The sequence below is a fragment of the Manis pentadactyla genome, chromosome 9 (assembly GCF_030020395.1).
Source record: "Manis pentadactyla isolate mManPen7 chromosome 9, mManPen7.hap1, whole genome shotgun sequence".
NCBI lineage: Eukaryota > Metazoa > Chordata > Mammalia > Pholidota > Manidae > Manis > Manis pentadactyla.
In genome coordinates, this window is record NC_080027.1 from 43,678,007 (window position 1) to 43,703,572 (window position 25,566).

The following is a 25,566-nucleotide window of genomic DNA, read 5'->3' on the forward strand; positions in this document are numbered from 1 at the left end:
ATTTTTTTCTCCCTACATAACTTCTGTATCTACTTATCCTTTATCATCCCCACTGAATTTCACTTTCATCCAATATTTTTTTTATTACCACAATAGCTTCCTACATTATTTCCCTGAGTACTAATTGGCAACCTTTAGACCATTCTTAATATTATTTCAGTGTGACAAGCAATATAATATAAATCTAGTCAAACTGTTTGCTTTTTATTAGAATAATGATCATGCATGTCTTCTAAGATTAAGTCTAAGATCTTTATATTTATGTGCATGTTCCTTCAGAAATTCTGTTTCATTTCTGTTCAGTCTTAGTTCCAATAAAAATCTGAAGAGCCACTCTACCCTATAGCTTTGCTCAGTTATATTTACATACACTTGTAATACTAATACCTTTCTGTATTTACCTGGGTGTTAGCACAGAATGCCCAACACTGCCCTTTGTTCTCATCTAACTCATAGTTGTCATTCAAGGCCTAATTCAAGAATCACCTTCAATAAATCTTTCCTGACCTCCTTGGATTAGGTTAATTTCTTCTTTCTGTGTTGTTTAGGACCTGGTATTAAACTAACACTTAAGCTCTCTTGATTCACTGTTGTAAGTATCTGAAGGCATATCATATATATTTCTCTATATTTTAACACTCTCAGATTTATTTTTATATTATGTGTTCTCAATAAATATGTCATGAAGAATAAATTAATTGGTAAACTAATAAAGGTGTTAATTCTATATAATGAGCAGAGTAGTAATTGAACACAGTAAACACAGAGCAGCATGCATCAGAGCATTGCTTCTTTTTTGCAACTTGACTTTTACCCTAACCATTCCATGTTCTTGTCTCCCCATCTAGACTGAGGTGCCTCCATCAGCATAATGTCTGTCTTTAATAGCTCTGCCCTGTACCCTCGCTTCCTTCTGACAGGACTCTCAGGCCTGGAAAACAGATATGGCTTGATTTCCCTCCCCATTTTCTTGGTTTATGCCACCTCAGTTGCAGGGAACATTACCATCCTATTTATCATCAGAACTGAGCCTTCCCTCCACGAACCAATGTACTACTTTCTATCAATGCTGGCACTTACCGACCTGGGCCTATCCACTACAACCTTGCCTACCATGTTCAGTGTCTTCTGGTTCCATGCTCAGGAGATTTCCTTCAATGCTTGTCTGGTCCAGATGTACTTCATTCATGTTTTCTCAATTATTGAATCAGCTGTGCTGTTGGCCATGGCCTTTGACCGTCTTGTAGCAATCCGAGAGCCCCTGCGCTATGCAGCCATTCTAACCAATGGCGTAATCATCGGGATTGCGTTTGCAATTGCTGGAAGGGCCTTGGTTCTGGTCTTTCCAGCTTCTTTCCTCCTAAAGAGGCTTCAGTATCATCCTGTCAACATTCTCTCCTACCCCTTCTGCCTGCACCAGGACCTCATAAGGACAACCGTATCCAGCCGTTGGATCAGCAGCATCTATGGCCTCATGGTGGTTATCTGCTCCATGGGACTTGATTCAGTGCTCCTCCTCCTCTCCTATATCCTCATTCTTGGCACAGTGTTGAGTATAGCCTCCAAGACAGAGAGGGTGAAAGCCCTTAATACCTGCATCTCCCATGTCTGTGCTGTACTCACCTTCTACACACCAATGATCGGGCTATCTATGATCCATCGCTATGGGCAAAATGCCTCCCCAATCGTCCATGTGCTCATGGCCAATGTCTACTTGCTGGTTCCACCCCTCATGAACCCCATTGTCTACAGTGTCAAGACTAGGCAGATCCGAGACAGAATCCTCAGAAAATTCAGGCAACAGAAAATTTAAGTGGAGACCCTAAAGCACAACTTTTTTCTCCACCTTTATATTTATGAAATTATTTCATTTTTATGTAAAGTTTTGAATTTAAATATTATTATTAATATTTTGTCTTTAAGACATTAGATGTAAACCTCAATAATTGTAAACCCTCTCTTTTCAGCATAAAGAATAAAATTTTAATTTGTGTTCATGTGGACATAGTAGAGGAGATGGTCACCAAACTTGGGTTAGGCCATTCTTAGCAAAACTGTGACTAAACAATAGGCAGTAAATGCTTGTGCAGCTAAAAGAGTCATCAAGTCCACAATCTAGTGAAGTTATTGTTGTACCTTGTGCATATCCTCAATTTCGGAAGATTTAGATTCAAGATATCCTAGATTTAATATAGACTCTGTAGTCTAGATCAGCAATATTTCCCATAAATTGACCTTAGTATGAAAATATTTTTGATGCATTTTTTGATATTCTGTTCAGGGAAGAAAAAGTATTTCCAGCAGGAAGTACTTCTAACCAAGAGAAAATGATAAATGAATGAAGCTCAGCATACTTTCAGAAGTACAAAAGGAAGACAACTTTGGGCAAAACAATTGAGCTGATTTAAGAAGTTCACAAATAATCCAGAAACCATGATGTTTTTGTGTCCAGAAACTTACATAGGCCTTTCTATTCTAAGTAGTTCAAGCCCACTTTTTATATTGCTTTATGTATTAATTTGTAGGAGTTTCTTTAATATCTTTTGTCAGATATGTGTAAAGAGAATATTTATTTCCAATGTGTGGTTTGTCTTTTCATTGTTAAAAGTGTCGTTCAATGAGTAGAAATTCTTCCCTTTATTTAACTGTAAATGATTAATTATTACTTCAGAGTTAATATTTTGATGTCCTTGGTTATCCCAAGGTCATGAACATGTTATAAACTTTCTTTTACATTCTATTTCTTTTACATTTAATACTTAGGTCTATGATCCAACTGAAACTAACATATGATAAAGCTCAATACTTGTTTATTTTTATTTATATATAAATTGCTCCATTTATTGAATAGACCCTCCTTTACTGAATTTTGTCATGGCCATTTGTCTCTTCTTGTTTGTTGACTCACAACTTGGGGAAATTTCCAGATAAAATCTGAAAGTGGCCCTTGTATAGGGAGGGCAAGGAGAGATGGAAGAAAGAGACAGATCACTCTAGACAGGTAGACTTAATAAGTGAGGTAACAGAAACATACATATAAGGCTTGTCTTGGGTGGCTGGCCACAAGGTGACTAGCTCTCCACTCTCGTTGTAGAATCTTCACAGTTTATATAGAGGCTTTAACTGGGTTCAGCCATGTATACTACTCAGATGGTCTCAGCAACACAATGCTCTCTCAAGGCTACATCTTTGAAAACGGTTCCCACTGTGGGAGTGGTGGGCAGAACATGTCCCAAGGACAGGGGAGAGGTTGAGGAACCTCTGTTGCGCGGGTCAACCAGAAGTCATGTCTTCTTGATTACCGTCTCCAACACTGCCTCAGTACCACACTGATAAAGAAATGTTGCTTTAAAGTGAATCATGAGATCTAATGGTGTAGTTCATCCAGTGCTTTTCTTGTCTTGCCTATTCTAGGTCTTTTACATTTCTGCATAAAGTGTACAATGAACTTGTCAATTTCCACAATAAAATCTGTTCTTGGCCTGGAGGTACTTCAAGGGATTCCTTTTCCTTTTTAAATTGCGAATTACATTTTGTTAACAGATACAAAACCATCCAGCTTTTCCTTTTCTTTAAGTTCTGGAGACTAGTATTTTTCAAAGAATTTGTCCATTTCATCCAAGTTATCTGTTCTACTATAAAAAACAATGGTTGTCTGTCATATTCATTATATCTGTTTATAGTCATTATGTCTAATGACATAATATTCATTATGTCAGTAGGTCCTATGCTGATACTACATTTTCATTATTGCTATAAATTTTGTATTTTATCTCTTTAATCTTGATTATTATTGTTTAGTTTTTTATGGATATTCTTAACTTTTCACAGAACCAGAATCAGCTTTGTTAACGTTCTCTATATTTATGTCACATATGTATTTTATTGATTTCTGATCTTACCATTATTACTCCTTCCTTTATACTTTGGGCTTAATGTGTCTTTACTCTTATCCTGAAATGGAAGTTATACCTTTAGGTTTTTCACCTATTCTTGTTTCCTAATAAAAGAACTTAACTTAAAGTTGTCTGTAGAGGACTATTTAGCTGTATCCCATGCATTTTATATGTCATATCTTCATTATCTTTCAGGGTATGGGAGCCAAAGGAAACCTGGCTGACCTCTAGTATTTTTTTTCTTTTGTAGGAAAAACACTTGAAATTCATGTGACAAAGTATTAAAAATTATTATATTTATTGTATTTATATGTTCTACATTTTAAATATTCTTTATATTCAAATGAAACATTTATGCATTATCTTCTACAATTAAGCTTTCAAAATATATTATGTAATGAGAAAAAGACACTCTTAATATGTAAGAATTCATTTGAATATATCCTACAATTACTAAAATATGTCCTTTTTTCTATAGCAAACATAGCAAAATGAGAACAATAATAAAGTGAAAATAGGGCATATTTTATGATGCCATTTAAAAAATGCATTCATTCATTCATTCAAAAAATATTTACTAAGCTACCATATGCCATCCACTGAGCTAGTGATTAGACATAATCAAGATTAGCAGAACAGATGTACTACCTGCCCTGTTTTTGCTTATTTTATATAACTGTGGAATAAATTAACTCAGTCCCCAAAGTTGGGCTCTGAGCCAAAGAATGCATTACTACATTATAGCACTAAACACAGAAAACAAACCAAGGTGTATCCTGCTAGTTCTTCAATGAGAAAACCTGCAAAAATCTCATAGAGAAAGTAAGAGTGGATGGGAAAGAATTGTTGACTGTATAGCCAAGGTGGATGCAAACTGAAGCCCATCAGTAATTAAAAGGTAATCTAAGATTTCATGGTGGAAGTTATGGTAAAACTTTGTTGTTCTTCCTTTCCTTGGTCCATTTAATATGAGCTCCCTTACAAAGACTATGTATTAATGGAGGTGAGTATACACTTGTTTTCTCCTAAAGAATTTCCTTAATATCCCTATGTTGGCATTATTTTCTTTCTCACACAAATTTTCAACCCTAAAATTAGCCATGTATCTTAAGAATGAACTAGTAAGTGGTTTGGAATGTGAAAATAACACAGAATTACAACCACCTATACAGTCTGTAACGACCCAAATACTGATCAACCTTCCTAACTGAATGCAGCATTTTAGTATTGAGAATTTGAAGATCTGAGTTCCTGCCTTACCTCTACCATAAAACCCCTACATGATCCTGGACAGACTACTTGACCTTCTTGAGAAACATTTTCTTCATCAGCAAAATGAAGAGAATAATAATACTAATTATTATTCAATATGTTAAAGGATTCAAAACCATCATGTAATAATGAATGAATCTAAGCAATTGGAACAATTTGAGCCTTTAATAAATGTTAGCTACTACTATGTACAAAGTATGGAACAGAAGACATTAAAGGGCTCAGGTTTTTGGCTTGTGAAATGGTAAGCATAAAAATTATTATGATTATGAGATCCTAAGAAGAAGCACATGTAGGAAAGGAGAAAATGGAGTTGAATTTGGACAAGTTGATTTTAAGGGCTATTTAGTTAGTGATGTCCAAGAGTAGATGAATCTGGGAGTTGGGAGCAAAGTCTAGGCCAAAAATGTATATAATAGGGTGTTTCTTCTGCATCACTTCTTTGAATGCACAGATTTAACTCACAGTATCTCTTGTCAGCACAGGGCAGAGGAGTAATAGCTGAGGCAAATACACAAGAGTGTCAGAGATTTTGCTCAGTGTTTACCATGCTTCTATCATACCTGGTTATTAAGGACCTGTCTCCAACCAAAGTAGTGCTTAATTCAAGATCTAGATACTTATTTCATTTCTTTGTTATTAACCATCTTTGTGAATTTACTTCATTTGCACATGCTCTTACTCTCAAAGCAGATCTAACCTGGCTGCAATCTCCAGAGAGCTCAGTGCTCCTCAAGCAAGCGACTGGGGAAGAAAAAACAGACAAGCCTCGTATATCAGGAGGAGACTTTAATGACTTCTGGGATTTGATGCAGGAATCCTGTAGCTACGTTCAAAAGTGTTCTCCAAAATGCCCACTTTCTGGTAAGCGCCCAGATATCCCTATCAATCTGGCTTTCCCTTTACTTCTTTTTTTAAACAATCAACCACATAGAACTTCATATAGAGCAGGAAGAAGTCTCCAAAAGTATACCTCTAGGAAGCATGTTCTTTTCAGAAACTATGTAAATAGACTATTTACCTTTATAGGGAGCAACCTTCAACAGAATTCAAGTTCTCCTAAATTGTGATAATGACTGCTTAGGTCATTATTCTGTAAACAGCTTACAAGTGACCACAAATTGCAGGCTGGGAGAAAATGAGACATGATCTGTCAGTAATCTCTGCAGTGAGTTCCTTTACAAATATATAAATGATTTTAAAGTTGTAAGAATTTTTTTTTAAATTTTATTTTGGTATCTTTAATCTACAATTACATGAAGGACATTATGTTTACTAGGCTCCCCCCTTCACAGTCACTAAGTTGTAGGAATTTTTAAAGGATGTTTAAATAACCAGTTTTTCAATGGCAAAGAATAGAACTAAGAACAGTTTGGTTTTGAGAAGACCATACATTTCAAGAGTTAGGAAGAAACTGAGTATTTAGCATCATTTACCTTTATTTAGTGTCACTCTAAGAATCATGTATTTCTACCCAATATCATATCTAAGATGTGAAACAAAACAGTAGAGGGCTCAAGGGTAATTAGCTACTGTTTACTAAAACTTTCCAGGAAAAATGAATACGGATGCATATATTAATGCAAAATAAAAATCCAATATCTTTTTAGAAAAATATGGCCAGAAGTAATTTTTCCAAGTTATAATATCTGAGGATTCTAGTCTAAAGTGGCAAGTATTCTTCTCTATACATAACCAGATAAATGCTTTACTCTGTGGAGAGAGCTGAAAGAAGACAGAAACTTCAAAAGTGCTTTTTTTCTGTGATATCTCCAGATATTCCTATTTAACAAACAGAAGAATATATGTCATTGCAGAGCCTCCTAAATGCATCATGTCCATTATCAACACATCATACGTTGAAACCACCACCTTCTTCTTGGTTGGGATGCCAGGGCTGGAATACGCACACGTCTGGATCTCAATCCCCATCTGCAGCATGTATCTTGTTGTGATCCTGGGAAACTGCACCATCCTTTTTGTCATCAAGACAGAGCCCTCTTTGCATGAGCCTATGTACTATTTCCTATACATGTTAGTGCTGTCTGACATGGGCTTGTCCCTATCTTCTCTGCCCACTACATTGACGATCTTTTCATTCAGTGCTCCTGAAGTTTCTGCCAGTGCCTGCTTTGCTCAGGAATTCTTCATCCATGAATTCACAGTATTTGAGTTCTCAGTGCTCCTGATCATGTCGTTTGACCGCTTCCTAGCCATCCACAACTCTGAGATACAGCTCCATTCTGACGATGGTCAGAGTTGCCCAAATAGGACTAGTATTCTCCCTTAAAAGCTTCCTCCTGGTTCTTCCCTTCCCGTTCATTTTGAGAATTTTGAAATAGTGTAAGAAAAGTCAATTATCCTATTCCTACTGTCTCCACCAGGATGTCATGAAGCTGGCCTGCTCTGACAACCAAATTGATGTCATCTATGGCTTTTTTGGGGCACTCTGTGTTATGGTAGACTTTATGCTCATTGTCGTGTCTTACATCCTGATCCTCAAGACTGTGCTGGGAATTGCCTCCCAGAAGGAGCAGCTCAAGGCCCTCAGTACGTGTGTCTCACATGTCTGTGCAGTGATCATCTTCTACCTGCCCATCCTCAGCCTTGCCATCATCCATCGCTTAGCCAGGCACGTCTCTCCTCTCTTCAACGTTCTCATGGCAGATGTTCTCTTACTTGTGCCTCCACAGATGAACCCGATTGTGTACTGTGTCAAAACTAGACAGATTAGAGTAAGAGTCGTAGCAAAATTATGTCAGCATTAGATATAACAGTGATGTGTAATCGGAAACGTAGGGTCATATTGCTTTAGGGAAGATTTCAAAGGTAAGTTTCAAAGAACCTAATATTTGACAAAAAGATGCATGAACATAATTTTTCATTATCACTATCAGGGTATAGATAGAAATGGTAAGAGGAAGTATGTACTGAGTCTGTATAGGACTGGTACCTCCCTCAAGGGATGTAGGAAAAAGTCAGTTATCAGGGTGAAAATGGATCTTTTGCTGTCATCTCTGATGACAAAATATATCCATTACATAAAAATGGTAATGTAAATCCTTCTGAAAGAAGTGGATTCCTTATCCCTCATGTGCAGTCCATATGTATTAATTTCTTCCCAAAGAGACTCAAATTATCTCATTTTATCCTCTCATTATCTTCATTTCAGTTATCCTACTATAAGTCACCAGCATTTTTTTAGTGGAATACTGTGATAACCTCCAAATTTCTAAGTTTCTTGCTACTTTCTAAATGATACTTTATGCAAAACAAGAGTCATGTCTTTAAGATAAAAACTAAATAATGCAATGCCTCTTTTAACTATGACCTCTTTTCTTCTTTGAGAATAGAATTAAAGCAATGAAGTTCATACATAAGATTATACATCAGCCAGATATTCTCTACTACAACATCATCAGGTAATCATTAAACTTTGGCCCTTCTGGCCTTCTGTATATTTGTGGAACTTACAGAGCTTTCTGCCTCCTGTGACCTTCTTTATCTGATCCCTTTTTTTTGAATGTTCTTGACTCCAATTTCACTTATTTCTATGCATTTTTTTTGTTAAATTTAGACTTAATTTCATCAAAGAACACTTCTCTAAACCCTCTGGCCAAATTATGACCCTCTTTTTAAAGTCTCTTTTATAGCTAGTTCACCCTTTATCCTTTATTATGCTTATTACTATTTCCAGTCATATATATAATTTATGTTTATTTTCTCTCTACTTTCTGAATAGACTGTGCTCACAAATAATGGTAAATCATGTCTATTTTACTTATCTCTGTATACTTGAGGTCTAGCATATTTTCTGATACATAGTACATGACCAATAAATAATTGTTATTAAATGAATGTGTAAGTGAGGATATGGTTGGGAGAAGCAGATTGGTTTATTAAAGAACTCAGTAATAACTGCATCCAGATGGGATATTATTTCCTTAAGTTGTGTATTACAAATGTAGGCATGTCACAGATGCTGAAAGATTTTAAAGTAGGAAAAAATAGTATGGGTTAAGGAAGAATTATTCTCTTGGTTTTGATGGGTGACAAATAGTCCAACTTACTTCCTAATATAACTTCAAAACCTTGTGGATCACAGAATAAAGTTTTAGCCTTTTCTTATGCTCACTCATTGACCCAAGTCCTCTCAATGAGCCATAATTCTTGTCTTATACATTTTTATGTCAAGGTAAATCAAGAAACAAAGTCCCTAAGTGTCAAATGCTTAACCAACAATAATTAGCCTATACCTGGAAATATGTGCATCAGAATTAATGAGAAATTTTCACAAATATCAACATTATTTTTGCACTAATACATAAGACATGTCCTTCTAGGCATTTTCAGGCATATTTTTATGATCCTCACAGTAACCTAGCTTTATATAAAAATTCCTGCCTATGTTTTCAGTTGAAGATACTGAAGTTCAGAGAAACTGATTTCATGAATTTTACACAAGAAATCAATAGCTGGGGTTCAAATCTTATCTTTTGTACACCAGGATAGTAACTGCCTTTCCCACATTTTAGATTTCACATTGAGAACTGAGTCTGTTTCCACAGTGCAATCCTAGGGTAGGAAATCCTGTCATCAAATCAAGCAAGAAGTTTTTCTGTGTCTTGGATGTATAACCTACACAAAAGTCTCTCAGTGTACTTGTAAAGGTCGAAAATAAGTCACCTGCTTCAAAAATACAGTGGTAGGGCAGGCATTCTCCTTATAATAAAAATACATTGAACAGGGTCACTGGTCCTAAGCAAGTCCAGAACCTAGCATAGAAAATTCCATTAGATTTTAAGGCTTGAGAATAACCCTCTTTGGTTGATGTCCCATCCCAGGCTCATCAGGGTGGCATCCCTGTCTTTCTGACCCACTTGAGTATGGCCTTGTCCCTCTGTTAGGGTAGGAGGTTAGACAGACATGAGCAGAGGGGAGAAAGGGGGGCAGCAGAATGGGCATCTACACCCAGAGACCACTTGCTCCCTCAGGCCAACCCCCTTTTGTCTTCAGCACAAACGGGTAAGTAAAAGATTTAGGTCCGTGGGACTTCCCCAGTTTTGGAGCATGCACACCTTGTCTGCTAATAACCCCGTGGCCATCATAATATCATTAAATATCACTCGCATTTCGGTTTTGGCCCCACCAGGGTCTCACTTAGGCTCTCACGGAAAAATGAGGAGCCCAGACTTGTGCCAAGAGGCTGGAGGGGGGGAACCACGGAGGATCCAAAGGGTGGTGTGAGAATGACAAAGTGAGAGGGAGGAAACCAAATAAACCCCGTGGAAAGACACGGCGTGACACCTGGCAGGCTGCTGAGCACCCTCAGGGTCAGCCGCTCCGCTGTCTGTGGGGCATTTGGAGTGCGACTTTCTTTCCGCTCTGCTAAGTAAAAAACCTTTTGCGGCTTTAACTCTTTATTGGGTTTCTCAACTGAATTCTTTCCTTTGAGAAGACAAGAGCTGAGAAGTTCCATGGTTCACCTCCAGTAACACCTCCAGCCCTGGGGATTGGCAGCCTGTTCTGCTGAAATCAAGGAGGTGGTCCCACCCTTTGAAACCAAGGAGGAAACAGCCCTCTTCCCCAAGGCTTTGCATTTTGGGCCCATGGCAGCCTCGGCAGCCCTTCTGACCTCTGAACCACCTTTCGGATCATCTCTCCTTTTTCCCCATGATGAAGGCATGTTCCCAGCCAGATAGTCCATTTGGCCTGGCCTGTAGCTTCCCAGAAGTCTGATACCCTTCCTCCATTTCACCCTATTTATGGCTCCATCAGTATAAACTGACAGCATTTCTGCTGGTGTATGATTCTCAAAGACATTGTTGGCTTTCCAGTTCACAGGGTTCCAAGCAATGAGGCGAGGGGTCCTCTACACACCTTTTCTGGATAACCTTATCTCTATTCACAGCTTTTGCTAAAACGGTTGGTTATATCCTTGAGTCACCACAATCTCTAGCAAGTGGTTGTCCGATCGTACCCTTACTGTTTTTATTTTTCTTTCATTTTTTTCAATGTGGATAAGCAAGAACTTTCCAAATCTTCAAGTTCTGGCTCTTTTTTTTCTTTGACATTTATTTCTTTTATCTCTCTTACATCTTAGTAGAAACAGCAAGGAGAAAGCAGGCCATTCTTCCAATGCTTTACTTAGAAATCCCCTCAGCTAAATATCCAAGCTCAATACTTGTAAGTTCTACTTTCCACAAAACACTGGAACACAATTAATCTAAGTTCTTTACTACTTTTAACAGGGATTGCCTTTCCTCCAGATTCCAATAATGTGTTTCTCATTTCCATCTGAGACTTCACCAGAGCACCTCCAGGGTTGACATTCTACCAACAATCTGTTCATAATGATATATGTCTTCTCTGCGGCAATGGGAGCTTTCTGTACAGCTTTCCTCTTTTCTTTCTGAGCTCTCGTCAGAATTGCCTTTATGTCCATATTTCTATGACAAGTTCCTTAAGGCAGTTTAGGCTTTATCTTGCATGGACCTCCTCAAAACTCTTCTCATTAGCCAGTTCCAAATGTACTTCTACATTTTTAGGTGTTTGTTATAAGAGTGTCCCACTTCTTGGTATCAAAATCTGTATTAGTTTGTTAGGATTGCCATAACAAGTACTCCAAAGAGGGTGGATTAACCACTGGATACTTATTTTCTTACAGTTCTGAAGGCTAGAAGTCTGGGATCAAAGTGTTGGCAGGGTTTGTTCTGCCTGATGGCCTTAGGGTAGGATCTGTTCCAGGCAATTCTTCTTGGCTTGTAGATGATCATCTTCCCCCTATATATCTTCTAAAAGAAAATATCTACAGTAAATACTTGTTAAAAATGCAAGACAGATTTTATTCAGACTGCTACAGTAGGGGAGACAGACTCAGTATAGAACTGAGCTTACCTCCTCTGAGACAAAAGGTGAGAGGCTTTTAAAAAATACTGGGGTGTGCTAAAGGGAAAATATTGAAGGACATGTTAGGGAGGGAGAGTTTGGCCAATGTGCTTAGGCTGCTTGTGTTTGATTAAGGGTGTTACTGACATCAGGCTTCTACACTCCCACAGGGACTAGAAAACAGGTGCCCTATCTTTCTTGATTACTGAATGTCAAAGGGATGGTTTCCAGGTCTTTAAGGAAGGCATTCTTGATTATAGACAATATTTCTTAAAGGTACAGAGGAAGGATTTACAATTGCAAGTTTTCTAAAGTAAAGGCTTCAAGAAAAGGCAGATCAGGGGCCTGTAGTCAGATTTCAGTTGGAATAACCAACAAATGGTTTTGGCAGGGCCAGCCTTTCTCAGGCAGGCATTTCAAGGGGAGTGGGGTCATGATCCAGAGAGACAGCCTTGAGAGGGTAAAAGCTGGGCTGGTATTTGGTCAAGTAGAGAGTCCTTGGGACTCTCTTGGGATGTCTCAGTGTCTCAAGACACACTGCCTTTCTTTTGGGTATCTCTGACCAAATTTCTTCTTATAAAGACACCAGTCATATTGGATTAGGGCCCAAACTCATTACCTTATTTTATCTTAATTACTACTTTAAAGACCCTATCTCCATATATGGTCACATTCTGACATGGTGAATGGTAGAACTTCAGCATATGAATTTGGAAGTGGGGACATGGTTAAGCTCATAACAATATGCTTTCCATTTTCTTCATTAGTTAAAGAAATACTTAATGTGTTCATCTGAAAATTAAACTATTCATTTATCTGACAAGTGGATTGGTTTGACAGTGATCAGAAGTGACTAAAGATGACCTCTTCATTTAATATATCTGTCTTAAGACATAGTTTTGGCTTATAAAGGACATGTCTCTGCTCTCAGAGACTGAATGTGAGCTAAGGTAAACATGCATGTTACCATAAAACAAAACAAAATACAACAAATGTTACACAAATTTAGAAACATTTCATTTGTTCATTTCTGTCTATGTTTCCCTTTGGAACATTCAAATACCATCTACGAATCTGTACAGGGTAAAGTCAGCTTTCTGTCATCCTGGTTTCTATGGGAGTTCTACTTAATGCCATACCTAGTTTGTCTCTCTTTCTTATAAGGATTTAAACCATCTTAAAGTATACTTTTCTAATAAGATAAAGCCATGACTCTCACACATATAAATAATAAAAACCCACTAAGGGTTTTTATTATTTATCTCATTTCACTTCTTTGTTCATGAGAGAAATTGGCTAATGTTACTGCAATATAAATTCTAACCGAAATAAGCAGGCAACGAGAGGCAACAAAGTGCCACGCAGTTTATTTGAGGGCAATCCTGGGCGATGTTCCCCAGTCTGGCTAGTCACAGGCTGGGGAAGTCATGCTCAGCAGGGCAGGCAGAGAGTTTTTAAAGAAGGTAGGGGGAGGCAGAGCTTAGATTTACAGCGGCGCTTACAGTGGCGCAAGGATTGGCTAGCCTAAGGCACATTTTTCAGGTTGGGAGGGGGCAGCAGCCGGGGACTTTGGCACGTCATCAGTGTCTGACGTGCTCACCCCTCCCTCTAGTGCCTCCAACCTTACAGTTACAGTCTGTTCAAAGGAGAATCCATAGAAAAGATCTACTTATACATGAAAATGTTGACATGAATTTGCAAATGAGTACAAAAATATATTCATTCACAGTTGGGGGGAAGTCAATGGAACTTTCACCAAACAAAGTAGACTTGCATGCCTCCAAACATGAATTATTTTTATAGTTATTAGTATCTCTAACTTACAGTTATAAAATAGCTCAGAGACAATGAAAGGCACAAAGCCCGCACAAAATTAGATAACCAAGAAGGCTGTGTTCTAAACAATGCATAATTTCCCCCTATAGTTTCCCTAATAAATAAAATACAATCTTAAAGAATGATTATTCTTGATCACAAAATAAAACTAACTTATTAGATTTGGCCTGGTTATATTTAGAGATGCAGCAAGAATGTTAAATTAACATATAAACCTTAAGTTTGGAATGCTAGAGATTTTCATAAGAAATCTCACATTGAAAATCTGCTGATATTTGCTATACCTAAAGTAGGAAGCAAGTTCAGGAAACAGAGCTCTCAGATAAGCACCAGAGTCAAACAAAAACTACCTATAGTTTTAAAATTGTCAAGATAACTTGATAGTTAAAGATGTTTTAAAGTGGCTATGGTTAATTTATTTCTGACAATTTTCATATGTCAAAGTCCCAAGGATAGTTTGTAACAAGAATAATGCAACTGACAAGAGAATTTGGTTGATTTCTGTGAAATGCAAAGCAAGATAATGGGGTCATTACAAAAAATGAAGTTCTTGATAAATTTCTCAAAGAATGATAAAACCTATTTTTAAGGACAGTGAATGTTACATTTGATGTATGAATATGAATAAGCATACATTTTGCTAAGAAAAATTCTCGGACATGTAATAGTCATGAGTAACAATGTATATAGTATAAGAAGCAAATACCAAGACTACATCAAGAATATCAAGTAAAGAGATTTGGTGAGTCTGGAATAGGACTTAGGCATCTGTACTTTCTTAAAACTCTATGGTGAAGTCTGTGTGTATCACCAGTTAAGAACCTATGGCCTTGAAAATGCTAGTTGAAAATTAAATATTTTCAAAATCTTTTCAACTTGTAAAAGGAAAATCTTGTAACTCTCAGGAAGTAAAATCTAGTGGAGAGGCAGACACAGAAAGGCATCATTATCATACACTGAGAAACTGCTCTAAGACTAGGCACATGGTGCTCTCGATCCTTGGTGAGGAGAGCATAATTCTGCCAACAGGAGAAGAGGAGATGTAAGGGATGTTCTTCACAACTGGTTAATTTGTACCTTCTATCAGGTGTTTTATGATTCTCCTGGTCTCTGTGCCCTTTGAAGATTTGCCTACAGGGAGTTTTTTTTCCTCAGAGCACAGCCTGCTGAGCTGGAATACACAGAAGTTTCTAGGCCCCTGGGGAAGAATCAGGGAGGGCTAAATTCTGTAGGTCAGGATAAACTGGTGTGGTGTGCCCTCATAGCAGTGGAACGTGTAACGGTGTGCCACCTCCTGTTCCTCTCTACTCTGACCTGTGGGCCAGTGACTTACCTGCCCACTTGCTGGTAAGTGTCTTGATACTCACAGGTGTCATTTCCTTTTAATCAACTCAGGTAAGCCATGCCCTTACTTTCTGACTGTAGTTACTTAGTGCTTAGGATGAATTCCAGCAGTCCAACTTCCTAAAAAGTTCAACAATGCCATAAATGTATAGGTGAAAGTTCACGGTCCTGCCAACCCATGGGCATTAACTTGTTGGTAGGTTCAAGTCATACCTACAACAGAAATTCACAGAAGGTAACATTGACCTGGATCCTGAGTGATACGGTTTGCTGTGTGGTGGAGTTATTCCCTTATGTGCAAATTTACTGAGCTTCCAGTAGGCATTAGAGAAAAAATTGTGACCATCAGCATTATTTCTCCAGTCTGACTTAACTCTACATACTTCTGATTAGATTTAAACTTTGACTTTACCTATGACTCCAACAAAAATATTATATATGGGTTCATGGTATTTAAGTAATCTTTTAATAAGAGTGTGTTTTACATACATTTTATTTAATTTAAAGATATAGCCCTCCTAGATGAGATTATGACTTTTCATTCATTCACTGTTTGTCAGTACATTTCAAATTGTATCTGCTTACATGGAATTCTGTGAAGCTACAGAGAAGGAGGCAAAGCAGCGATATTCTCAATGGGAGCACACTATACACTGAGTTACTATTAATACTTGACCAAGAATTTGAGGATTAGTTTGTGTTCACTAGATAGGCAGGGTTAAAACAAAACAAAACAATGATGACAACAAAAAATATCATTCCAAGCCTTTGGAATTACTGATGTTGCTCAAGTTTTATAATATTGAATTGGTGAAATCTGTCCTAAGTTCACCTGTCTCAAATTATTTATACCATTATATAAAAATGTGTCCTTTAAACAAAAGACTGCTGTCCATTGATTAGCACAATCCTTCACTTCAGATCATCTTTTGAAGAAATGTATGAAGTATGAAGCATTATGGTTTATGTTTAGAGAATAATAAGACCCACCTGGTTGAAATAAGAACTTAAGTTGGGGATATTCAGAGGCTGGAAATATGTATAGCTTGGCAAGGTAAAGGGCAGAGCTTTGCATGTCAGTTAAGGAATTTGACATTGAAGTAAACTTCTGAGCTTTCTTAAGGGACTACTGAATGATCAAAGTAATGTTAGAGGCAGACAGATTTGGTACCCGGCACAAAGGCATTTTATAACAACTGTGTATGCATGTGAATTACTTCAATTTTAGGGTTGATTGCCTTCCAAACTTCATATGATAACTATATTCAATCAACTTCTCATTGGTTTAAATTTTTCCTCTTTGTTAATTGCATTCAGAAATCCCTGTGTCCTCTGCTAAGCACCCTATTATTCCCTTTCCTATTTCAAAAGTTCATTGTTGTGCATACGATTATCATTAAACTGCTTATCAGCAATCGATCTAAAGAAATACAGCAAACTGAGCAAGGAATTCAATCTAAGGAAATCAACTCATAAACTAAAGAAATATGATCGCAGAAGTAGCATCTCAGAAATGCAGCATAATTGCATTGTTATTGATCAATTCCAAGTCTACGAGTAAGAGAAAATATATATGAGAGGAAGATACAATAAAAATATTATGTGAAGGAAAGATAGAAATGGAGAAAGAGATTGTGAGAGTCTAAGCATGTTTAGAAGAGAGTGGCAACAATAGAAAAGCTCTGCACCCATTATATACAAAAGGCACCTAGAAAATTCTTGCAACATGTGTGAGGAAAAGAAGACAAGAAAAGAGAACAAGGTAGCATAATGGGACATTGCTAGATTCCATCTGATGTAAGAATATCAATTCTTTAGTGACCATGTATTGTGAACGCAAGACATATTTTAATTTATCCTCTAACAATTTGAAATACATATGGTTTGTTTAAATAATGTGAATAATTTTCTTCAACATAATTGCTTTTGTATCAGAAGAAAACAACAGCCAAGCACTGGTTTGTTAATATGTACACATCCCACTTGACTTCTCATGTTTTCACTTGTAAACTAATCATGACTGGGGTTGATTATTCCCACAACAATGCAAAGCTGATACAAGCCAATGTTTGGACCACAGAGTTTGTGCCAGGAACGAGACAGTCACCCATCTGCCAGTGATTACCCTTATTTATTTTATTTCTGTTCTGTATTTCTTTAGCCTCTCTGCAAGAGTTTGCGTTTGATAGTTCCAGCAAATATTTGATGAGAACCAAATGTACCACAGAATCAAGTGACAGTGAGACAAATATAAAATATTGTCTGCTTTCAAAGATATCAGTGAAGTTGGAAGAACAATGTCAAATAAAAGAATCATAGTTAGCAAGATAAACATGCAAAGTTACTGAGGCGGCCCCAGACCAAAGAATTTGCCATCATGCAGTGGGAAGTAGGTCAGGGTTCCAGAAGTTTTCTTAATATGACACCTGATCTAGGATGTGAAAAGAGACAGACAAGGAAAAAAAATGTTTCCCACAAAGCATTGGTAGCATTTGCAAGACATTTGAAAAAACATTATATTCTGAAAATTTAAAAAAAAATGGCTAGAACATAAAGAGGTGAACTGGTCATGAAGAGACAGGAGGTTGGTGATATCCTGCCTCTCTGGCCAGGGTACATGGTACATTAATAACACTATTATAGGTGATTAGTCCCATATTTTCTCTATTTCTGTTCACTACATAGAAAAAAAATCCCACATCATTTTCCTAAAGGAATTCAATGGTTTGTTTTGTAGAAAGCAAACTTCCTTGTGATCTAATGCTATTCTTCCAGGACCATATCAGAAGAGGTATTGTATAATTGCAAAATTACATGAAATTTACATTCCCAATTTTTGGCCCAGTTTGAATAAACATGGACAGCACTATATTCATCACCCTAAACACTAAATATAATCAAGCAAATATAAAATATTCATTGTGGTTCTGCTGAAATTTTCAATCTTTTTTCTCAGAGTGACTCATCAAACTTAAGATTTAAACAACTAAAAATGCAGATCTCCATCCTGCTGTCATTTAGGTATTCTTCAGTAGTAAGACTCTAGAAATAGCAGGAACCATGGGTTTTAATAAAAAAAATACAAGTTTATTATGTTGTCTTCTGTCAATTCTTAACTTTTAAAGTGTAGGTGGCATTTGCCTGGCTTTTTGCAGGAACTGGGCAGCTATCCTGACATTTCAGCTAAATCTTAGGTAATAGAAAGTCTTGAGGTTCACTTTAATTCTAATAAGACAATTGAAAAATTACAGCATTCAATTCACCACTTCAATCTTTATCCAAAAGTAAGATTTCCCTCCTTTCCCAGGTTAATGTAGCTAGGACCTTCCCCAGTAGGGAAGAGGATGTGTTTATATTCCTAATCCTTCTGCCTTACCATCTCCCCTTGTCCCAGTTAGTGATCTGCTCCTTAGAGATTGGAGTGCTGGAGCAGGACAAGAGAGAAAAGGAGGCAGAGAAGTTCCTATTTGACCATCTGGTCATAAAATGGCTTCAGATTTTCCAAGTTGGGAATACTTTTAACATTGAGTCTTTCTCTTCAGGGCACCTTTGCAATCTTCACAGACAACCCTTGCCACTGCCTCTATTTATATGAGCTGTGCTTCTTCACCAGCTGGAGAGGAGAGTTGAGTCCCACTGTCTCGGCTCTCCTACTGCTCATCTTCACATTTGGCACCCGGTTCATGTACCCTGGGCCCTAAAGCAGCTGGGCCACCATTTCACTTCCCTATGAAATTTTTCAGAATTTCCTGTATAGCAGTCAGCACTACACGATGCTGCACCTCAGTTATAAGGAAGATATTACAGTTTCCAGGTGAGTTTTCTTAATGTAAGTGACTATTTCATATTACAAATATGGTACTTAAGAGAAGCATAAAGGGAAGTATACTAGGATGTATTTCCTTTTTATATGTAAATGCTTTACTCATATATAATCCTCATAACACGAAATTCACCCCATTATTTATTTTTCATTTTAAAAAAGTTATATTGGGGTAATACAATAAAATACACAAATTTTAGTGTACAACTCAGTGATTTTGACATGTGTATACACTGTTGTAACCATCACCCAGATCAAGACATTGAACATTCTCACTAGTTTTTTCCTCCTGCACCTATTTTACCCATCCCCCAACCCCTCTCCCCTATGTCAACCAAAAATCACCCTTTTAAAGTGTATAATTCACTTTTTTTTAGTGTATTCACAGAGTTGAACTATCACCACTATCTAAATTTAGAATAACTGGATCACACCAAAAATAACTCTCATTTCCATTAACTGCCACTCTCCATTCTCCCCTCCCGTTAGCGTTAATATATGTTAGGTCAACATGGATTTGTGTTATGTTGGATATTTCACATAAATGGAACCATGCAATGTGTGGTCTGTTGTGTCTGGCTTCTCTTTTTTAGGGTGTTTTCAAGTTTCATTCATTTGTACCATGATCAGTATTTCATTACTTTTTATGACTGAATGATATTCCATGGTATGGATATAGCATGTTTTGTTAGTACATTCATCAGTGATGAGTATTTAGATTGTTTTCATGTTTGGGTACTATGAATTATGCTGATAGAACTATTTCTTTTCATGAGTATAGGCTTTAATGTCTCTTGGTTTTAGATGTAGGGGTGGAAATGCTAGAGCATGTTGTTACTCTTATGTTTAACATTTTGAGGAACTGCCAAATTGTTTCCCAAAGTGGTTGAATTTATTTTACAATCTCAGCAGTAATGTGTCAGGATTTCAAGTTTTTCACATCCTTGCCAATACTAGTTATTGCCTTTCTTTTTAATTTGGTCACCATATGGATATGAAGTAGTTTATTTTTGTGGTTTGAATTTACCACCTTAATGATTAATGATGTTGAGATTCTTTTCATGTGCTTATTGGCCATATATGTATCTTATTAGGAGAAATGTCTTTTTGAATCCTTTACACATTTTAAAATAGGTTTCTTTTTGCTGTTGAGTTTGAGTATTTGTATATTCTATATACAAATTCTACATAAGATACATGATTTTCAAATACTTCTCCTTTACTGTGGGTCCATTATTATGTTGACTTTTTGACGAAAAGTTTAAATCTTGCTGAACTCCAAATTACAATCCTTTTTTTCTTATATTGCAAGTGCTTTGGTGTAATATTAAAGAAACTATTAATTAGTTCAGTTAGTTAACTGAAGGTTGTGCAGATTTCTCCCGTTTTCACCGCCTTGCCAAAAAGGTTTCTCCAGTTATTAGGGTCACCCAAGGGTATTGGATTTTAGCTCTTCCATGGAAGTTTGTCTCCCATTTTCAGTTAATTTTAGTGTATGAGGTATATTTTAGGAAGACACATTGATATCTAATACTCATATCAACATTTTATGAAAAGGTTACAGTTACTTAAAGGTTAAAATTCTTAACTAACTGCAATTCAAAATGTACTAAGTGATGTTTCTATTTTCATCTTACACTAATCTATAAAATCCAAAAACTTACAGAGCTTCTGAAATGTAAGGTAATGTACTACTGAAAACAGAGGATGAAGGATTCGCTGCTTCCTTTCTACTGGAGCTGCACCCCTGCAGGTTGCTCTTTTAGGACCCATGTCCTAATTCCCTCACGTTCCTGCGATGTCAGTCCTTAACACCTCTGAAGTGGAAATCTCTACCTTCTTCCTCATCGGGATCCCAGGGATGGAGCATGCTCACATTTGGATCTCCATCCCCATTTGCCTCATGTACCTCGTTGCCATCCTGGGAAACTGCACCATCCTCTTTTTCATAAAAACAGAGACCTCTCTGCATGAGCCCATGTACTATTTCCTCTCCATGCTGGCCGTTTCTGACCTGGGCCTGTCCATCTCCTCCCTTCCCACCACGCTGAGAGTCTTCCTGTTCAATGCCACTGGAATTTCCCCTGATGCCTGCTTTGCCCAAGAGTTTTTCATTCACGGATTCTCAGCTATGGAGTCATCGGTTCTTCTTATCATGTCTATCGATCGCTTTATAGCCATCTACAACCCTCTTAGATACACCTCCATCCTGACTAGTGCCAGGGTTATTAACATAGGCCTTGTATGTGCTACATTCTGTATTTTGCTTATTCTCCCTTTCCCCTTTATTCTAAAGAGACTGAGATATTGTAAGAAAAGCCTTCTATCCCACTCTTACTGCCTCCACCAGGATGTCATGAAGCTGACATGTTCTGACAACAAAGTTAACATCATCTATGGACTGTGTGTGGCCCTAACGGCTATGTTAAACTTGGTGTGCATTTCTTTGTCATATATGCTAATCCTGAAAGTTGTTCTGGGCATCGCGTCTCACAAGGGCCGCCTCAAGGTCCTCAACACTTGTATCTCCCACTTCTGTGCTGTACTCATCTTCTATGTGCCTGTTGTCACCTTGGCTATTATTCACCGCCTTGCCAAAAAGGTCTCTCCAGTTATTAGGGTCATCATAGCTGATACCTTTCTTCTGGTTCCCCCTCTAATGAACCCCATTGTGTACTCTGTGAAGAGCCAGCAGATAAGAAATCAGATCCTGGCAAAATTTTGTGAGAAACAAGGTTGTTGAAAATTTCAGCTGCAGTGAATGCCCAACGCACTAGGCAGTTTTTGAACAAATGCACAGATCCGAGAAGGAAAAGGAAGTAATAGATTGATGCAAGTATATACTCAACAGGTTCATAAAATTCAAATTACTGGTTTAATTTACCAGCAACAATATAGTAGATGGCGTGGTATTATGCTTCCTTGATAACTATGTCATCACCTCTGTTCTGCCTCTCCACACAACCAGCTATTTAACTGTATCAACAGCCACAGAAGCACTACCATAATTTGATTAAATAAATTCTCAATGTATAATTCTAAAAAAATAAAGTTAACATGTTCATTTAGGAAATACCAAAGGCCTCTAACTCAGGCATGATTAGCAATGACTAAATGGACTGAAAGATGAATCACACACAAACACAGACACATAGAATGTATAGTTTTAACGTAATTAAACTAATTTAAGATAATTAACCTATCTTAAAATGGCCATGCTTAATTTTATTACTAATACTATCAAATGTAAAATGTCTGACAAAGGAGAATAACATGAATAATGCAACTGACAAGAAAACTTGTTTGATTTTATGGCATACTGCAGAAGATAATAATGGCATTTTTTTACAAAAGAGTTTTTGACAAAGTGTCTGTAAAAATAGTGATAAAATCTATTTTCAAGACAGTGAATTTTATATCTCATGTACCAAAATGGTTAAGCATAATTTTTCAGTAGAAAAACTATTAAAATGTAACATGGTTATCATATATAATAATATACATAATATACTAAGACATATTAAGAATACCCCAAGAATATGTAGTAAAGAGATCAGCAATTCTGGAGCAGGCCTAGAAATCTAGATTTTTATAGAACTTCATAGTGAAGTCTGATATGCAGACCTTGTTGAAAACTACTGGCCTTGAAGATGTTAGATGAAAATCAAATTCTCAAAACTTTCTCTGTTTGCAGAAGGAAACACCTACAAGCTTCAGGGAATAAAGGCTAGAGGAGGAGGCAGACACATAAAGGCATAGTTATCATACGCTATGTAACTGCTCTCAGATGCTTCACGTGGTGCTCTCAGTGATAGAACAGAAGAACATAATTCTGCCTGAGGGAGCAGAAGGGGACTAAGGGATATTTTCCTCAGAGGATTGATTAGTTCTTCCCATTTTCAGGAGGTTGGATGAGTCTCCTTGGCTCCATCCCCTTTGAGGGCTCACCTACCGGGAATTTTCTGTTTTCCCCTGAGTACTACCTGCTGAGCTGGAATCCCCAAAGTTCTCTGGGCCAATAGGAAAGCATCAAGGAGTCAGGACTAGGTCCTGCAGGTCAGGATAAATGGTTGTGCCTTCGCAGCAGGGAAGTTCTGGTGACTACATATCACCTCCGTGTCTTTACTGGGATATGTGGGTCCAGTGACTTAGCAACTTACTGTAAGTTCCCTGATGTTAATAGCTCCAGTTGCCTTTGTACCAGCTCAAGCAAAAATTCACATAGTTCCTGTGAGCTGTGGTTGCCAGGTGATTACGCTGGCCATGTAAAAAGCCCAGCAATTCTGTAAATGCGTGGTAGAAGCCCAGAGTCCTGCCACACAATGGCAATCAACCAAGCGTGCGGCCAAAAGCACTGACCGACACAGAAAGAAATTCAAACAAGGCAGGTACTTGGGCCGGGCTCTTGAGTGGCATGTTTGCTGACTGGTGGAATTACTGCCTTAGTGTTAGTGTAAATCATTCCTGGGTGCAGATATGCAAGACCGCTGGTTCGCAGCAGGCATCAGTGAGAAGACAATGGTGACACACAGGAGTTCCTTTTCCGTAGTCTGTCCTAACTCAGGATGCTTCTTATTAGGCTTAAATCTTTGCTTTATGTTTTTCCTCTCTTGGTAAATAAGAACGCAACCTTATGATTTCTAACAAAAAGTCAAGAGTTCATGGATTTTAAGTAATGGTGTGAATGTGAGTTTTGTATAAATTCCATTTAATCATTTGATTTCCATGTAGAGGCCTCCAAAGTGAGGGTATAACTTTTCATTAATCCAGTGATGTCAGTGTATGTCAAATGGCATCTGCTTATATGAGATACCATGAAGCTAGAGGCACCACTAAAAATAACAATTATATCATGAAGAGGCCACTAAACACTCACTTACCAGAACTCTCATTCCTGAGTTAGGCTTTGACTGAGGTTTTCAGGATTAGTCTGCATTTACCATGTAGACAGAGCAGAAACAAACAATAATAAAAATAAATAAAACAGCATTCCAAGGAACTGAAACAACAGGTGTTGCCTGTGTGGTTAACATTGCAAAAGTTCAACCTGTTTTAGGTTCCACTTTATTAAAGGAAAATAATTTATGCTATTATTATAAGGTATATATACTTCAAACACATTACTGCTTTCCACTGATGAATATGAACTCCATTTCAGATAATTTTCTGAAATAACAGAATGGAAGCAGAATGCTATATGGTGCAAGTGTTTTAGGGGCTAATACATCCATCTGTTAGAAACAGATGGCTTAAATGGGGGAAAAAAGATGTTCTGGAGGCTGGAAGTGTGCATAGTCTTATAGAGGAGAGGGTAAGGATTTGTATTTCAGTCAAGGTGTTGGACAGTGGGGCATCTTTCTGAGATCTCTTAAGAGAAGACAAATACTCAAGTTAATTTTACAGACAGACAAATCTTACACCTGGCACAAAGGCATTTTTTAACAAGTGAGTACACATATGCTGTCTTTTAATACAAGTGTTGAGTGACTTCCAAGGTTGAATATAGTAGCTAACCAATCAACTGCTAGTAAGCTTTTTATTTTTCTTAAATATGCATCCAGAAATTCCCATATATTCTGTTAGTTATTCTATTATTTCATGTCATCGACTTCAAACTTTATTTTACTGTAGATATGTTTATCACTATGCTCCTTAGAATCAACTCAGAGACAGAAAACAAGCTAAGCAAAGAAATTAACTGATAAGGATATGGTTTAACTCAGGGAAATCAATTCAAAATCTCAACAGAGGAATGGCCACAGTAGCAGCAGCTCAGAAACACAATGGCAACCATTTATGGATTGAAAATTATATACAAGTGAAAGCATGCAAGAGAAAAAAGATTCAAACAAAAATATATAACTATATATATATTCGACATACAGTTTTTATTATATGTATAGTTTGTTTCACATATATAAGAGGAATGGAGGAAACTATTATGACCACTAAAAATGTTGGGTAAAGAATCAACAATAGAAGAAATATGAACTAATTATATACAAAATGAATGAACAGTATATGAGGTGACAAAAGAGATCAAGGCAGTAAAATGAGCAATTGACTTGAATGCCACTTTAGAGAATAATATCAATTTCCTAATATTCAGTAATTGGTATGAAAACAAAACATATTTTTTGGCTTTATATTTATTTGCAGTATGTCTTTTTAACACTTTGCAATATTTATAGTTTTTTAATGATATGAAACATTATCTTCAATAATATTTCTTTTATGACAGGACATGTCCAGACATACGATTTGGAAATACTGTCATTCTTGTGTTATCTTTCCCATCACCACATCTTTGTGGTGATGCCATTTGAATCACAGAAGTTTTAAGTTTTGATGAAATCCGATTTACACATATATTTTTCTGTTTGACCTTTGGTGTCATCTAAGTAGTCATTGCTTAACTCTGGGTCACAAATATTTACCACCTTGTTTCCTGCTAAGGTCTTTATTGTTAGCTCTTGACCGCATGTCTGTGATATGTTTTGAGATGAT

General features: G+C 37.1%; 3 protein-coding genes across 3 annotated transcripts; all 3 read left to right on the plus strand.

Moving 5' to 3' along the window:
- The first annotated feature begins 871 nt into the window (after positions 1–871).
- LOC118912183 (olfactory receptor 51G2-like) lies at positions 872–1,813 on the plus strand. Its single transcript, XM_036884975.2, has one exon. The coding sequence runs from the start codon at positions 872–874 to the stop codon at positions 1,811–1,813; it is 942 nt and encodes a 313-aa protein (XP_036740870.2).
- A 5,189-nt stretch (positions 1,814–7,002) lies between these two features.
- On the plus strand, positions 7,003–7,936 carry LOC118912069 (olfactory receptor 51A4-like). The gene is given in 2 exon segments (XM_036884860.2): positions 7,003–7,391; positions 7,393–7,936. Coding segments are annotated over 2 exon segments (933 nt in total).
- Positions 7,937–20,857: 12,921 nt separating this feature from the next.
- On the plus strand, positions 20,858–21,802 carry LOC118912070 (olfactory receptor 51A7-like). The gene has a single exon (XM_036884861.2). The coding sequence runs from the start codon at positions 20,858–20,860 to the stop codon at positions 21,800–21,802; it is 945 nt and encodes a 314-aa protein (XP_036740756.2).
- Positions 21,803–25,566: the final 3,764 nt, after the last annotated feature.